This window comes from Miniopterus schreibersii (assembly GCF_964146895.1).
Source record: "Miniopterus schreibersii genome assembly, chromosome: 1".
In the NCBI taxonomy this organism is placed as follows: Eukaryota; Metazoa; Chordata; class Mammalia; order Chiroptera; family Miniopteridae; genus Miniopterus; species Miniopterus schreibersii.
Genome location: NC_138101.1, coordinates 23,598,892 through 23,616,570, shown reverse-complemented (window position 1 = coordinate 23,616,570; position 17,679 = coordinate 23,598,892). Strand labels below are relative to the sequence as shown.

The 17,679-nt window shown below is 36.4% G+C and overlaps 1 protein-coding gene across 4 annotated transcripts; it reads right to left on the bottom strand.

The window, feature by feature from the left end:
- Positions 1–2,442: 2,442 nt before the first annotated feature.
- On the bottom strand, positions 2,443–17,378 carry TMEM33 (transmembrane protein 33). Of its 4 annotated transcripts, XM_081133990.1 has the most exons (10): positions 17,267–17,378; positions 17,005–17,090; positions 13,967–14,061; positions 13,318–13,505; positions 12,560–12,627; positions 11,501–11,634; positions 9,798–9,881; positions 4,062–4,182; positions 3,153–3,186; positions 2,443–2,660 (listed from the first exon to the last, which is right to left on the bottom strand). In XM_081133990.1, the coding sequence occupies exons 2-9, from the start codon at positions 17,047–17,049 to the stop codon at positions 3,181–3,183; spliced, it is 741 nt and encodes a 246-aa protein (XP_080990116.1). In that variant the 5' UTR covers positions 17,050–17,090; positions 17,267–17,378; the 3' UTR covers positions 2,443–2,660; positions 3,153–3,180. The 4 variants fall into 4 exon arrangements, with proteins under 4 accessions (XP_080990116.1, XP_080990117.1, XP_080990118.1 ...); XM_081133992.1 differs by lacking the exon at positions 4,062–4,182 and having other exon boundaries at positions 2,549–2,660; positions 17,267–17,364; XM_081133991.1 differs by lacking the exon at positions 4,062–4,182 and having other exon boundaries at positions 2,461–3,186; positions 17,267–17,364.
- Positions 17,379–17,679: the final 301 nt, after the last annotated feature.

The window sequence follows — 17,679 nt, the reverse complement described above, 5'->3', positions numbered from 1 at the left end:
CACAAAAAATTTTTATTGAATTTACTGAGGTGACAATGGTTAACAAAATTATATGCTTCAGGTGAACAATTCTCTAATACATTATCTATATATTGTATTCTGTTTACCACCCAAAGTCAAGTCACCTCCCAAAATTTTAGCTGTTCCTTTCTTATCATTAACTTCAGATCCTGTAACAACTTTCCACCTGGAATATTATAAGAGGACCATTCATTAAAACTACCTCTGGAAATAACCCCTGGATATATAAACATATGCTTTTGGTATACTATCTGTTGACCTATACTATCATAAAGCCTCTGCAGAATTCTCCTAATCCTAGAGAAATTTCAATGAGGTGTTAAACTAGTTGTCTCTGCAACTCAAACTGAATTTACAAGTCTAGGTACCATTCCTGATACAACGTCCAAAAATTTCAATATGCGTTTATACTTCTATGAAAGTTTAAGAGGATGAACTGCCTATGCCTCATGTACCTACAAAATGACTATGAAAAAACTGTATTTACCATTTTTCTACACATCTGAAAATGAAGAACAATTTTATAATTGATGTGTTTAGGTGATGTCGAAAGTTACAATGAAATTTTAAAAAATAGGCCACAATTGTGGTCTATTTTACTGTTTACTTAGAACGCAGACATTAACAGGGTACTTTTCCAGCTTTTGAACATTTCACTATTTTAAAAATGTACTCACAATAAACGCTTACTAAATATTTGTGGAATATTGAGTAATTACATATTTTAAGAGGTCATGGACTTAAGATCCTTAGTTTTATGGCTGACTCAGCCCGTTTAGTGGTTTTTAACCTTCCAACATGACCTGTGTAACTGGGGGCTACCTGGGGAAAGAGCGCCACCTACTGATCGTAAACATGCCAGTCTGTTGTTACTTTCTCCCCCGACGTTTTGCACAGAATAGGTAGCAAAGTTAGTCTAAATCTGGGTAACAGCTTTGAGGCTAGCAGATCCTAAGTGGATTTGGGCAGGGAAGCAGCTTTAAAATAACTACGTTAATCAAAATAAATTCCTTAGCATTAGACAGGGGTCTTTACCACAATCCCTCAAAATTAATTTCATTCATTCTGATCTTGAACTTAACTAAATCAGTTCTACTTGTATTAGATCTATCCTCATTATCTTTTTCAGGAAAGAATAATATTTATGTCCTAAACTTACAAACCTAATCTGAACTTGTGATCCTGACTTTTAGGAAGAAAGGAAGTATTCTGACAGCTTTATAATTCTTAGTTATACAACAGACTTCATAAATCTTTCATAACTTCTAGTCTAATATTAACATGCCTTGAATTTTCCTCTAAGAGATGTTCCTAAATATCTAAATTAAAAAAAAAAAAAAAAGTTAGCTTTCATTCTTGCTTATTTCCAGCAATAATATACCTTGGTGAATTTTATCCCAAGTACATTTAAGTACAGACTGTTATTTTAGAAATTCTCTTTGGAATGTTAAATAGAGTTTAAATTCATGAGGAATCAAGTTTAGAAGAGGAATGTAGACTCACTGCTAGATAAAGTAGGTTTTGTATGAGGTTTCCACCTGTCCAAGAGGATATAATATCTAAAAAGTGCTAGAACCACAGCACTATACCACTTCCTAAAGAATTAGATATTCTAGAAGTTAAATCAGCTTTTTTTAAAACCTGTAAGTAAAAATAAGCTCAGCTATGCTGCTATTTTTCCTACTGCATTCATTCTATATACTGCTGTTGTATTTCCTTAATTTTAATTTGATAGGTATATGTTATACTATAATTTCAGATGCTGTATCAGCTGGTTATATATTTTCATATCACAGAATTTCTGACTAAAAGTTCATGCAAACTACACATCTAGTAATGTTCAAGTTGTAAAATTTACTTTTTCATGAGTGTAGAAATAATCTTATTTATAAATCCAGCCTTCCTTTAAAGAACAGTCAAACATGAGCATGTCAGAAATATAATCCTGTTTTTGATAGAAAGCCTTGACTTTTAAAGTACAGAGTGTTTTAAACTGTGAAGATCTAAATGTTCCATTCTTTTTGTTAAAACCAACACGAATTCCTTTTGTGAGAAAAATCTTTTTGGCCAACAGTAATTTTCAAAAACAAACCTCAAAACAGAAGCATATTTATAGGTCATTAAAAGCAAATAATAATCACGGTAAAAACAGAGCACACAAAAATATTAACAAATGTAAAAACTGGTGAAATCTGAATAGGTTCTGTACTTTGGTTAACAATATTGTTCCAGGGTTTATTTCATAGTTTTGATAAGATGCTAAGGGGAAGTTGAGCAAAGGGTATATAGGAACTCTCTATATTACTTTTCCAACTCCTCTATAAATCTAAAATTATCTCAAGATTTAAAAAATTGTAAAAAAAAAAAACACAAAAAAACACCTAGCAACTTAAAAATAAATATGATTTCACTGCCAAAATATACTGATTATTTAATATCATAGTCACTTTATTGCTCTAGAAAATTTAATCCTTGAAGTCATCAGATTATATATACAGCGATAATGAGGCAAGCCACACATACATACACACACAAAATCAACTGTATATTATGAGGCTGTTTCTCTAACTTAGTAGAAAAATATTACAAAAAGAGCTGGTTATGGTCGAGTTATCAAGTAGATATCACATTTCTATAATCTGAAAGTTGAACGAAAAGAAAACTGATGTTACTAATAAATTACCAATGAATGTATTTGAGAAATCCAAATTACATGCAGACAGAAGAAAAATGGTTACAAAAACCATTACATTACTCTGTACTAAAATTTTTGCAACATTTTAAACATTTCCAATCATGTAACAATAAAGATCAGAATAAATTTTATAGAGTTGATAGAAGCTCAACAAATAGGATTTAACATATTATACAACTCAAATCATAGTTGCACAATACATCCAATTCCCCCAAATTTATTTATCCAGCATGAAACTGAAATGTGCACTATTCCCCCAAACACCTCCTCAGGCACCATTCCCAATCAGTTACCTTACCTATAAACCTTTCCATTTAACCTTTAAATCAGATTTGATGAGTATACAATCTACAGGATAGTCTTCATTATTATTTCAGAACAGATACTAAGTACAGTCATATGATCAATCTTCAGTTACATTCCTTTCAAAAGGTACCTGAACTGCTGCAACTGTCCATGAAAATTCAAGCCTAAGAAACCAAGAAAATTGGTAGTAAATAATCTGACCTAGGTAATATTATAAACTATAATAATACTAATAACCTATATGTCCACACTGTAAAAAAAGGGATTTTTTTGTTAGAAATGTTACTCAATGGGTCTCTGAAAGGAAAGTTGTAGGACTACTGCTTTCTGATGTAAAAGAGTCAGGTGACCCCAAATATCTGCCCAACTGGTTAACAAGCTTATAGTTGAGCCTTTTAAAAAAATATGTAAATCCAGAGAAGTAATTATGGAAATAAAATTTTGGAAGGTCAGAGCATAAGACATATACAGAAGTCCTTTTATAATGACACATCCAAAATAAATCTGTCCTAACAAAGCAGTACAAAATCAATTTAATAACAATTTAAAACCAAATACAGTGGGAAGTGCTTCTGTTAAAATCATCAACCAAAATTCATAAATGGCAAAAGAATACTCAAAATACACTGAATTCACATATGTAAATGTTACCATAATGAACTAATGCCAGCTATAAATAAATTCAGGTTACCAATTAGGTTGAAACAAATTTTAGAGCTATTTTCACAAAAGAAGTAAATGTACATGATAAAGGCACAGCAGCATTTTTAAAAAAAAGTGATACATTTATTATAAAATACAAACTTCCTTAACCATTAACAACACAACAGTAGAACTTTCTTGGAAACTTTTTAATAAAGGCTTGATTTAACATGCCAGGAAAATGTTATTTTTCCATTAAGATGCATTTATGTAAATTATGTAAATTGGATTGAGGTCAGTTTCACACCTGGAATTTACAACCCCTAGCAGAAGTACCAGCTGCTAATAATTCTTATTTATATTATATATAACTTAGCTGGGTATTAAACTACGCAACTGTTGGTGCCAATCTGCTTATAAAGGCAATGCTCTGGAGACAAAGTCTTCTCACAAACAGTGGGCAAGCAGGTTTCATTATTATATGTTCAACAATAATCCTCAATTCATTAAACAAGGTCCTGCAAGATAAAATAGTTTTCTTTCAGAAACACAAGAAAAAAGCAACATAATGCAAAGCAATGCTGATGAAGGAATTTCCCACAGCCATTAAAGAATCTGAAGAAGTAAAAGAAATAACTAGAATGCACTGCCAACAGTTTTCCCTAGAAAATACAAAATAAAATCCTCAAATCAACACTTGTCTTTTCAGGGAGAAAAGTTCATTTAACAAAAGCATTTAATAAATGACTACCTCTGAGGGCTGAGATTAGGGATGATTTATATCTTACAGGAGAATCACATCATTTTCACATTTAACTTAGGCAAATTCACCTAGTTCCAAAAAAGAGCAAGAATGTGAAAATTATATAACATGGGCAATCCCACCTACTATTTCCTTAAATGAACAGACTGCCTGTTAGAGCTTTCATCTATAAAATAGTGATATCGTTATAATAACCTGGTTATTTAACAGAAAAGGAGTAAAGGGGAGACTAGATAATATAGGCATACTATTTATATAGCTTTGCCAGGAAGCTGCGGTTAACACTCTCCAAGTCTGTTCCCCCCTAAACAATGGGGGAAGGGACTGGAAAATAGACACATGCCCAAGCTCCAGCTGCACCTTTTTCAGGACTGGGTTAAGGGGCATGGGACTTTACAACCCGAGGAATGTAACTCCACAAAAATAAAGCCTTTTACCACACCACATTCTCCCATGGGGCCCTCTGGAACTGCTCATTCAGCGGCACCCCAAGAACTCCACTCCCATTATCAAAGGAGGAATCCCATTCGCGTAATCCTCCAATAACAATAGGAATACAGAGTTGTAGGAAATTTAAATGAGAGGACACAGAAGACGCTCAGTGGACGTTATTTCCCCAGTTGGATCATTCCACTGATCAAACTGGCATTTGTTTGCCTACAGACCAAAGCCCAACCTTTAAATCCAATGCCTTCCAGAATCTGGACTCAATCGAATATTCTGCTTCATCTCCTGCCACCCTCTGCCATGACTCTCATAAAACAGTTGTATTATGTTTGTGCCCAAAACAGGTTCCAGACTTTCACTCTGCCTCAATTGAGCTCACTGCCTCAAAGTACTCTTCATTGCACACTGTACATTACACATATATTGTCCAGGCTAGTGGACACAATATCATGTATCATGTACTGGAATTGATCAAGGGCAATAATTTTGATCATTTACAATTTTCACCCTGTGTGCTGACAACTCCTGCTTTAATCTACTGTTTGGGGGGGGGGGGGGGAGGAGCCCTGGTCAGGTGGCTCAGCTGGCTGGAGCATTGTCCCATATGCCAAAAGGCTGCAGGTTCAATCCCAGCTCAGGGTGCGTGCGGGAGGCAACTGATCAATGTTTCTCTCTCTCTCTCTCTAAAAACAAACCAAAAAAAAAAAACATATCCTCAGGTGAGGATTTAAAAAAAAAAAAAAAGGTGTAATATGCGCTCACCCAAGGACAGGAAGGAAATTTTGAAATATGCCCATTGACCCCCAAACCTGACCTTCTTATACCTCCTGCCTTTGTGACAGCCCCACCTCCACAGTTCTCTTAGGTTCCCAGGCTTCTGCCTCATTCTCCTTCCCCGGACCCCGGGTTCTTACCCTCCTAAATATCTTTCACATTGATCTCCTCTTTCCTTTACCAGTGAATTCATTCAGGCTCTGGACTACTCTAACCGTCTCCAAATTGGGCTGTTGTTTTCTCCTCCTGGTGAGCCTTTAATCCACCTTCTGGAATGATATTTCTAAATCAGAGCTCATCACATTCTTAACCCCTCCACATTAGAAAATCCAAATGCTCTTCCTACCTTGAAATAAAATTCAAACTTCCACCTTCTACTCTGTCTACCTTTCTTGGAACAGATCTTTGTTATTTTCCTATATACTGCTTCTCAGCTCAAGCAACATGTACTACTGCTATGCTGAGCATTTTCAGACACCACGTGGCAGAACTAGGACTTCAGAAGGCTTGGCTCATATTAGCAGCTCCTCGGTGAATTCTCACGTCTCCCTCTGTTCTCAGCACCTTCATCATCATATTGCCTTATGTAGCTGTCTAATTCACTTAGCTCTCAGTTCCTGGAAAGCAGGTATTTCAATATTACAAAAACTCACCACCAACACACAATCACTGTCTTCTGAATAAACAAGCTAATGAACAAAGCTCCAGGGCACATGGAAAATACTCAAGTCAAATCCCCTCGGGTTACATGGCCTAAAGAGGTGGGCCCAAAGTCACATGGTCAGTTCCTTTATCCTTGGCTCTATCCCTGACATAATCTACACCGAGTCACAGAGTTACTTTGGAGAGGTACCGACAACAGAATTTTCAGTGATGACCAAAATGTCTGTTTTTGCTGTCGAATACAGTGGCCACCTGCCACACATGGCTTTCAAGCACTTGAAATGTGGTTAGTATGATTCAGTAAGTGAGTTTATAGTTCACAAATTTAAATTTAAATGGTCAAATGTGGCTACTGGCTACCGAATTATATAGCACAGGTCTGGACAATCTACACTAGACATCTACAAAGTACTGATACCACTAACTAGGTGACAAGGGTACAAGCTGGTGATACAGACTGTCTCAAAACCCTTAACAAAACAAAGTGTAGTGTAGTAAATGTGGTTTTATAGCCTGTATACCAATATCTATAAGCTCAAATATTTTCCATTACCTTTCCACTGTTTTGGTTAAAATGTGTGCTTACGTGAGATCTTTGAAGACGTTTATTAGCACATATGATACCGTTGTAATTAGCTGGCTATTAATAAAAGGAAAGGAACAAAGGGAAGGGCAGACATAGGCATGTCATTTGGGCAGCTTTACCAGGAAGCTGCAATTTCACTCCCCAGGGAACACCAGCCTATTCCCTACAAAACACTGGGGGAAGGGATGCAACAAGAAAAAGATAGAGGCATGCCCAGTAAAGTTGGGGTGACTAGAAAAGGTGCCTGTCAGTCAAACCTGGAGACAGAGATGGTTGGCCAGAATGGGCGTGGCCATTACAAACCCAAGAACATTTAGGAATACATAATCCCCTAAACACAGGAATTCTCTCTCTTGTTGCTCTTGGCACCCATGGCTCATGACTCTTATGACTCTTGGCTCTCTTGCATTCGCCCCTATGGCCCATGGCCACATGATCCCCACACGCAATGGACTAATGGACTACAGTGGGGAAACACAAGCTAAACTAGCCTGATGCTGGCCTGGACCTGACTCCAACATGGAAAGGAAACTCTGGACACTGACTCTGATTTTAGCTCTATTGAAACCTTAGCTGCATTTCTTCTATAACTGGGCAAAGGGAAATGGGACTTTGGAAACCCAGGGGTGTAATCCACGGAAATAAAGCTTTCTACCATGCCTCATCCTCCCGTGGAGGCCTCTGGAAATGCTTATTCCAGCAGCACCCTAAGAACTCCACTCCCACAAATAACTGGAGAAGACAAGCCCCGCTCCTATTCGGTGACACGTATTTGTGTTATCTCGAGCCACTGCTATCCTTTTTTATTTCACTAAACACTTCTAAATTTCTATTTGTCCTGATCTTATTTAAGGGAATGTGGAAAAAATGTGAGTGAAGAAGAGGACATAAGGAAGCAGAGAAAAACAAAACAAATCTACTGATGAAGAATGCCCAGCCAGCGTGGCCCAGCAGCTGAGTGTCAACCTAAGATCCAGGACATCGCGGTTCAATTCCCCGTCAGGGCACATTCCCCGGGCTGCGGGCTCGATACTCGGTAGGGGGCATGCAGGAGGCAGCCAATCAATGACTCTCATCATTGATGTTTCTTTTTGTTTCTCTCTCTCTCTCTCTCTCTCTCTCTCTCTTCCTCTCTGAAATCAATAAAGATATATTAAAAAAAAAAAAAAAAAGAAAGAAAGAAAAATGGATGGCAGGGGACCAGAAAATGTCTGAAATAAATACATGAGCCAGAAAGACTAAGGGCAAAAACTCATAGAATCAAGAAAAATTGAAGGTTTATTTGCAACTAGGCACTCATTAAGAACCTATGACACAAATAAGTAAACTCTATTTAGGAAATATTGTAAAGACATTGTCTAATAACCATAAATACCCCTCAAAGAAGAAGAATCAGAATCACAGAAAAAGGAAAATAAACTATTAAGAACCTAACAGAATCTAAGCACTTTTCAAAACATTACTTCATTTCACCCCAAGTTTTCTTCTCTACCAATGAAGAAATTAAAATGTAAATAACTTGTCTAAAGTCACATACCTGGCAAATGATGGGCGAGCATTGAAATTCAGCTGTTTTACTTTGCATGTGAAAATACAATGCAGGTCAAGCTAATGTACTCACTGGATTTCTGGCTGAATTCTACTACATGAGGAGTTTATTTTAAACTTGAAAACAAAAACTATGTTAACATCACTATCTGAATAACACGTTTAAGAGGCTATTGAAAACAGTTATTCATGTTAGTTTTACTCTAACTTTTGAGATAAGCAAGCATAATTTACCGTAAAACAATTTAAGCTTCTATTCCTGAATACTACAGTAAGTCACTAAAATATTTTTCTTCTTCCTTAGTTTTCCATTCCAAACTATTCTGCACAAGGCTATCTGAAGATTAAGATCATGTCAAAACCACCATTCCCATGCATCTAAAAGATAATTCCATACTTCCTGCCCTGAAACTCAGGAAGTTTATGATATGGCTCCAATATACCATTTTAATCGTCGCTCCAACTATCCACTATTCAAAATCTTCATTAATAGTCAAACAAGTCTACTCAATGCCCCTTAAAGATGGCTGTACCTTCTCACCTCTGAACTTGTACTCCTACTGTCTTCATACCTAAAATGCTTTTACCTATTCTCACTGTCTATTCAAAGGCTTTACTCCCTCCAGAACAAGTTAAAATCTCTATTTTGTGAAACTTTCCTATCTTCTGGCTCAATCATTTCTTCCTCCTGTGGATTACAGTACTGATATGATAAACATATGACAATCATAAATTGACTTGTGAATGCTGTATCCTGAACTATTGTTTTCTTCTTTCATTACCTGATTTGTGTTTTGTTTGTTCATCTAGGAAAGGTCCTTAAGAATGGGAGTTATGTCTTACCCATCTTTAAATTCCTTAAGCTTTAGTACTCTTTTAAAGGTGGTCAAGATAACTCCAGTCTCAGTTTTATGTGTGTGTGTGTATGTGTGTGTGTTGTTTTTTAAAAATATTTTTACTGGTGTGTTTTTTTGTTTTTTTTAGAGAGAGAAAAGAAGAAGGGGGGGAGAGAGAGAAACATCAATGTGAGAAGGAAACACCAGCTGCTTCCTGCATGCCCCCTATGGGGGATCAAGCTGCAACCAGGGCATGTGCCCTGACAGGGAATAAAACCAGCAGCATTTTGGTGCATAGGACAACGCCCAACCAACTAAGCCACACTGGCCAGGGCCAGTCTCAATTTTTCGAAAGATATAAACCATTTCCTCACCTAAGGCTTAGAACATAAATGTACAAAAACACTGCTTGCTTCTAAATTCTAACATAAAAACGAAATAACTTAAAAGTTACAAATACTATATTTCACAATACTCTTAACAAATAAAACATGCTTGAGCTAATCACAAGCTTACCGACAATATGGATTTCTTCGAGAGGAGTATCGAAGAGTAAGAAATCTATAGTATATAAAAGGCTGGAGCAAACTTCCTTGACCACTAAAAGAAACAAATACAAAGGTAATAAATATACATCATCAATTCATATACATACTCTCAAAACTCAAAGGCAATTTAAATGGAGGATGTGTCTTTATTCATCAAATGGTCATAATTATATCTCTCATATCAAAATCCATTATATCATTCCAGAACTTTATTTAGGTTATATTATCTAGTTGGGACCCCACAACTTAAGCAATATGTGGTGATTATGGATTTTTCAGGGGAAAACATTATTTGAAAGAATGGAATGGATATATGCCTTTATGAAGAAATCTATAAAACTCTTACTACCTTGAAAAGAAAGTGCTAAAGAAACGGATAACTGTCAGGTACATAAAAACCTCAGACAATGAACATTAAAATATTTCATAAACCATGCATGGTCTATTAAATATAAAATACACCTAGCTTAGACTCCGCAAAATCAATTCAGGTATCTATGTTAGAGATAACACTGAGAGAAAAGTAAAAGCAGACAAGCAAAAACATGTTTATTGTATCAACATTTGGAAAAGTAAATATTTGGTAACAAATGTCCATCAGGGGAATGTGTAATAAATATAGCATACTAACATGATGAATACTACACAGCCACTAAACAAAACAAATAATACCTCTGTGTTTCAACATAAACAGGTCACAAAAACTTACTGTATGAGTGGAAAAAGCAAGATGCAGATAATTAATGCATTATGATACGTAAAAGAAACCCCACACCCACAACATAATAATTTTTTTCTACCTATCTGAATAAGCATTTTCAAAGGACAAAAAACATGTACACATTATCAAACTCCTTACCTCTGGGAAGGAGAGGACAGAGTTGCTACTAAGATTCATAGTCAAATGATATTTTAGCTTTTATCTGTAGTGTCTTATGAAAAACTAAAAATTGAAAAAGCAATAATCCTGAAAAAATGTAGTTTTAAAAGTTAAATGCAAGAATATTGGTGGAGTGGTCAATACTCTACTTAATTTTTAAAAGGAAAGATTTTTTTTTTTAAATATATCTTTATTGATCTCAAAGAGAGGAAGGGAGAGGGAGAGAGAGAGAGAAACATCAATGATGAGAGTCATTGATCAGCTAGCCTGCAACCCAGGCACATGCCCTGACCGGGAATCGAACCCTGACAGCCTGGATCCTAGGTCAAGGCTCAACCACTGAGCCATGCCCGTCCAGGCAAAAGGAAGGATTTCTTTATTCAGGCATTACTTCTATAATTAAGATACAAACAAACTAGGAGGTGGCAGCAGACAACAATTAATACCAGACCATAATTTTTCAGATTTTCCTCAAGTATAAGAAAAATCACCTCAATAATAGAATGGACTAAACTAGACTTCCCAAGATTCTTTCAAAGGTAGTTATTCTGAAATTAATTTTTCAAGTGTTAAATGATAAATCACAAAGAATGATAAATAAGACATGTTCCTAGGTTTATTATAATGTCTCAGGTTCTCCACTATAAAGTGAAAAGATAATTGCTAAGATCCATCTAGCTTTACATATCAGTATCTACTTCAACATTTAAGCAGGATAAAATTTGAATTAATACATTTATTATATTCACTTAGTCATCAGCCTCTCAAAACAAATGTATTTTTATTCTTACCTAAAAAGCATAAAAACTGTAGCAGGCATCAAGAGTATTTCATTACAAGCAATGAATTTCAGAATATTCTGTTGATTAGCACTTAATTTATCCAAGACAGATCTCAGCAGAGGTAAACTATTTGAACCTTTTGCCTAAAACACAAGAAAACAAACATTAAAAGGAACAAAGCATTTCTGATCACTCAATTATTTTCTTTCTTTAGATAAACAGCATATTCAACAGGCCACACAAGCAAAAGACAATTATTTAGAAATGATGACATATAAAACTATGTAAGGACAAAAGTTAGTGTATTTTCCTGCTTTATTATATTTTGTGTACTTGAAGATTCAAAAAGAAAAACAACATTAATATAAGTCCTTTTTATTTTTCTTAAGATTACTTTACAAAAAATGGTGGTTATTTCTCTCCAACCATAACAAAACCTGACTACCCAGTAATATAGTTAAAGTATGTATTTGAGACTCCTTAGCTAACTAAAGGTAGAAATCACTGAGTCCAATTACTGCTGTGACCAAAGAATTATAGGAATAAAGAAAAAGGTCAACACAAGGCAAATCTGGATATTTTAATTAAAATTTCAGTGCATATGCAGTCAATCTGCCTGGCACACAAGTTAGGCTTAATGTTCTAACCCAAGAATAAGAAATTTTAGGAAAATAGCAGTTCTGAACATTAGGGCAAAGTAAATTTGGTACACTCCACTTACCTGATATGCTAGAAATAAATACCGGCAGAACAAGAGATCTCTGACAACTTATCAAACCTAAAAGATTCTAATCCTTTAAATAATGAAAAGATCCATTTCAACTTCAGAAATTTCTCTGGCAACTGGGGGATAACCTTAAATACAATACTTTATCTACAAAATATACTGTATTATGAAATGTAAATAGAATATTCCAAACTTAAAACTTTTAAATCACGAATAATTTAGAACAAGTTTGTGAGGATTAGAGGAGCTTTTTGTGACAGAAACCAAAATGTATTTTAGCTCAAATTCATGTGAAGTAGGTGTAATCCAGGAGTAAAAAAAACCTGCATAGTTTTACTTACATCAAGGACCTTTTTTGTGTATGTGGCAGCATGAAGCAAAGAGAATAACAAGACTGGGAAAATACTCACTGAAGAAAGCAATTAAGGAAAACATTTAAAATTCACCAAGTACTTTGCAAAATTGGCTATGTATTATGTCCAAACGCTCACATCTGAAATGGCATCTGCTAAAATGAGTTCAGTGACAATTTTCTTTCAATATTGCAAGAATTAAATATGTCACATTCATATATACTGGCAAAATAGGTGCTCAAAAATTTCACTTTCCTCTTATTCTCTTTTCTTTAAGACTTATTATTGATAAAGGTAATATTTAGTCTTAGAGATATATTTTCTTGTGTTTCCATTATGTATAGTTGTATCATAAATATTCAAAACTTCTTAAGAGCAGCACTTCTCAAAGCATAAAACACTTCCCTAAGGAATGGTCCACAGGAGGAAAATAACAAGTAAGTTTAGGAAACACTAGTAACCTTTAGTCTCACAATGTACAAATGCATATCAAAGGTCTTATGGTAAAGAAAACTATCTGTTAATCTAGTGCTTCCCAAACAGACTGAACAGCACACCCCACCTCTACCCCTCCCCCTCATATTTAGAATACCTATTATCACCCCACAACATATTTGAAATGTGTAAACATACAAATTCCAAATTAGCTATTTAATTTTCATTAGCTCCAGAGATTATTGTGACCTTATTTTCTACTCTATCCATAGCAATGGGCAATTTCATTGTCAAAAAGGTACAAAGGATACTTGTAACAGGGTAGGAATTGACAAAGATGAGTGAATACAGCAGGTAGTGGCAGCTGTCCTCTAGCAAAGCTTGGGCCAGGAAAGCTCTGCTTAACTGGAAGTGCGGTAATCTTTGGTGCAGCCTCAGAGCACTGGTAAGAGCATTTGCCAGCAAAGCACGTTGGTAAAAGCTTGCTGCTTCATGCAACCTGCAAATTACCAGGGGAGAGGTTATCATGAGACATAAACAACTACCATGCCTCTTCCTCCTTTGTGAATTGCGTCATAATTACACAACATCTAAATCTATTACTTAATTATAAATAGAAAAAATTACTAGAATCTATTGTACCTTCTTAGAAACATCACTTCATATATATACCTAACTGAATTTTACAAAGCAGTCATTCCTCTTGTTAGGTTAAAACGTAAAAAATGTAAAATATATGAACTCATTTCCACACATCCATTTTCTCTCAGATTTTCAATGTGATGTTAGTTTCCACAAAGCACATAATATAAAATATTTTTCCAGTTAGTAACATTAGGTTATTAGTGTGTTTTATTTGTACCGGAACCCCTTGCAGTTTAACAAGTCTTACACCTAAAAGATATTCCATAAAAACTGACTGAACTGAATAACAAAGGCAGAAAGAGATATAATACATACCCAAGAAGAGGCAGCACAAACAAAGCAGAGCAGTACACGGTGAACAGGCGAGAAAGCCACATTGCTGTGTCCAGTTTATTGGTCATCATGAATTGCTGAATTCAAAAAGAAAAATACTGTAGTCAACTAAGGCTGCAAATCATGTTTTTAAGGATGAAGATTATTCCTATTCAAAATAACAATTCTGTAATAATACAATTGGTTTTTTTTAAGATCATTAAGTGAAAACTCTTAAGGCAATTGTTTCATCTAAGTCCAAATGCCTTACAGTTTTGATGTGGAAAGCATAGGAAGTACTTAAATAGGAAAATACCCATTGACATTTAAGAAAGTAAAAAGACTAATTAGTAAAGAAAAATTTTAACAGAAATTTAACTACAGTTGTCTGTATTCCTTCTACACTTGTAAAACTGGCTTCATCTATTTTAAAAGACCGTTAAATAAGAACTGCTCTCAATAGAACCATAATGCCTGTTCTTACAAAAATCTCTAATTGAAATGGGGGTATGTCTCAGATTTGAATAAAAAGATATCATACAAAGTCAGTTTAGATTAAACAAACCTTACACAGGAGAAACGTAAAACCATGCTAACAGCCACTGACTACTGAACTCTGCCTAAGGGTGATTTGCCTATGTACACACAAGGGCCTGACATACTCTAAGTGCTCAAAATAAGGCTATCAGGTGTTAAACCGTACCTGCCTCTTCGATTTTATAACTTTCTCATGGAAGCTCCCCCACAAGTCTTACCCTGGTTTCAGTGGCCCTAGATTAAACTTCCATATCCAATTTTCTTCTGTTTTTTTCTCATTCTCTATTCCTTTGCTGCTTTTTGCCAATAGATGTGTTCATTATCAATAACTTAAATACTCAGAAACCTAAGCATATACGTTCTTTTTCACAGGTAAAAGGAAAGAAACCATTATTTGTACAGATGATCCTGGAAAATATATGGAGTTTGTATGATGCTGGCTTTTAAATGCCATCTTTTAAAGGTTAAAATCTGTTTTCACATTCAAAATCATATTCAAATTCTAAAGTGGCATTTACAATTTTGATAGGATCAACATAAATAATTTTTACATCAAGATCCAACACAAACATGTGTGGATATATAAACAGAAGTTTTACAAAACAATACTCATCCATACTATCTGTGATGGATTTTGGTATTTTGTTTTCTAGTTAATATTTTTAAAATACTTGTGTTTCCACTGAATTGATTTCAAAACTCACTAATGGGTCTTAACCTGAAGTCTAAAACACTACAGTCTAAGCAATCTAACATTATCTTTTGAAAGATATAGTAAAAAACTTTTGGGGGAAAATGCAAGTACATTTTAAAATTCAAGGATGTTTTATTGCATGTCTTTTTAACAGTATGCAGGTAACTTCGGAAATATGCCTCTAGTTTATCCTAGCGAACTATATTGTTGACTCCTTTAAATTTAAATGATCTTATCACCAGTAGCCAAGAGGAAAGATGAATCTAGCTCACTATGCTCAGTTTCCCTACAAATATTCAGATTCTACACCAATGTTTGGAATTTAACTTTAGAATATTTTCTTTAAAACCTATTTATTTAGGGTGTTCCCTTTGTGATAAATCATTGAGTTATGCATTCCATTTTTGTACATTTTTATGTATGTGTATTTTATTACACAACAAAAAAGGCTTAAAAAGGTGTATTGGTTTAAATTTTAAGAGCGAACTGCCAATCATGCTATAAATAGTTCAGGCAAAAAATACCAATGGATCTTTGGTGAAAAAATTTCAGGTGAAAAACTATTCAAGCAGTCTCAAAGTACCATGTCATAGACTACTTTCTAATTACAAAGGAAAACAGGTATCTTCACAATGGAGAATCTGATGGATACCACCTTAACCAGATAATCAAACTTAGTATTTCTGAAGATAGGATAAATCAACATAAAATGTGTCCTGATATATAATGCACTGAGAATCACAGAATATCACTTATGTAATATTCCTGCCAAAATGTTTAAACTGAACCTAGTAATGGGAGGGGGGGGATTAGACAACTCCAATTTGAGGAGTATTGTGCAGAACAACAGGTCTGTATGCTTGAAAATAAAAAATGTGAAAAGGAGGACAAGGGAACAGTTCTAGGCTAAAAAAGACTTAAGGCCAGTACAGACAATGGACGCCTTTTTATTGAGTCCTTGATGGGGAGGAAGCAGCTTTAAAGGACAATTAAGGAAATCTGAATATGGACTGAATGTTAGGTTATAACATGTATCAGTGTTAAATTTCCCAAACTTAACTGCAAAAACTGCAGTGACAACTGCATTGTAGTCGTGTATAATACTGAAATATTTATGGGTTAGCCATCACGATGCATGCAACTAACTCTCAAAAAGTTCCACAAAATAAAGAAAAAAATTGTCTATACAAATAGACATGCTGCAAAATGTTTAAAAAGAAAAAAGTGTCACTCAATTCACATAGTCATAGTGTTTAAAATCAGAGGCAATAATGCTTTGGGTACAAATAACTAGCAAGCACCAGATCTGCATCTTAGGGATAAGAAATTTACAAAAGCGTAATAATATTTTTCTTTGTAAATGACAAAAGGAAGAAAGAAAGAAAAAGATGGGTCTCCTCCCTGTGCTTAGCTACTATATAATGGCATAAAACAGGCAGAATCGTTCTCTGCCAGCAGGAGTGTGCGGGACGAGGCGTGTCACGGCACAATCTCACATGGCACCTTCAACCTTGGGACCGAGGATAGTGACAGAGGCAAGAAGGCCCAGCTTCCACGGCATGCTGGTGCGGGCCACCGGCTCCAGCCTGGCCCGGCAACTGGCCTGAGGTCGCTTCCGAGAAAGAAACTTGTAGGGGACTCCACATCTTCGATCACGATACCCCCTCTCCCCTCACACCCAGCGCCACCCCGTTCACTATCCCCAGTCCTGAAAGCAAAGGGTCGGGAGCACCTCGGACCGACGAGCAACACTTCCTGCTCCTTCCTAACTCTAGCAAACCAAGTCCGACCACCCGGCGCGCTCACTTACCACCGCGCCCGCCCCTTGGGGGCCGTTCGGGGTCGTATCCGCCATGGGGGACACACGCGCGAGCGCGCGCCTCTGGGACGCTGCAACTGGAAAAAGAAAAAACAAATGTCAGCGCCGGGACCAGGGCTCCGGTAACCGGCTTCCCTGCCAGTGCCGCAAGCCCGGAGCGCCCCGCGGGAACTCCGACCCTCCAAGAGGAAAGTTCTCCCCGGCACCAGAGCAGCGGACTCGCCCAGGGACACCCATAGTGGCCGGGCAATACCTGTCGGACACCGCCGGGAGCAAAGCTGGGCTTCTAGAAAGACCGGAGTGAGGGCGGAGCCTCGGAACAAGGCCCAACACGGCTGACCTAACGTCGCCGGCGCTGGGTTATTGACGGAACCGGAAGTGCTCCTTCCACTTCCGTGGGGAAGAGGAAGTAATGTAGAGGGGAACCCCGGAGGGGTGCCCCGGGGCATAACGGGAATTGTAGTTTTTCTGCTTTCGACCTCACCTGCCTTGCACGCCTATTGGCCCAGTAAGCTGAGAAGCAAGGCAGTGAAGCAACTTTTTTCTCATCTCCAGCTCACCGATGGTCCCCCCGCCCTGTCCAGACCACGAAATCGGGCTACTCCCTGATATAGAAGGCTCAGCAACGGCGCCTGTGCTGTTTTCCTCCAGGGGCTCATTAAGCCC

Coding starts and splice junctions, on each gene's coding strand:
- TMEM33 (XM_081133993.1), bottom strand. CDS start 17,049: ATGGCGGATACGACCCCGAACGGCCCCCAAGGGGCGGGCGCGGTG. Junction 13,506..13,966: donor TTTGTGCTGCCTCTTCTTGG/GTATGTATTATA, acceptor GGTAATTTGCAG/GTTGCATGAAGCAGCAAGCT. Junction 9,882..11,500: donor ACAGTTTTTATGCTTTTTAG/GTAAGAATAAAA, acceptor TGTTTCTTTTAG/TGGTCAAGGAAGTTTGCTCC.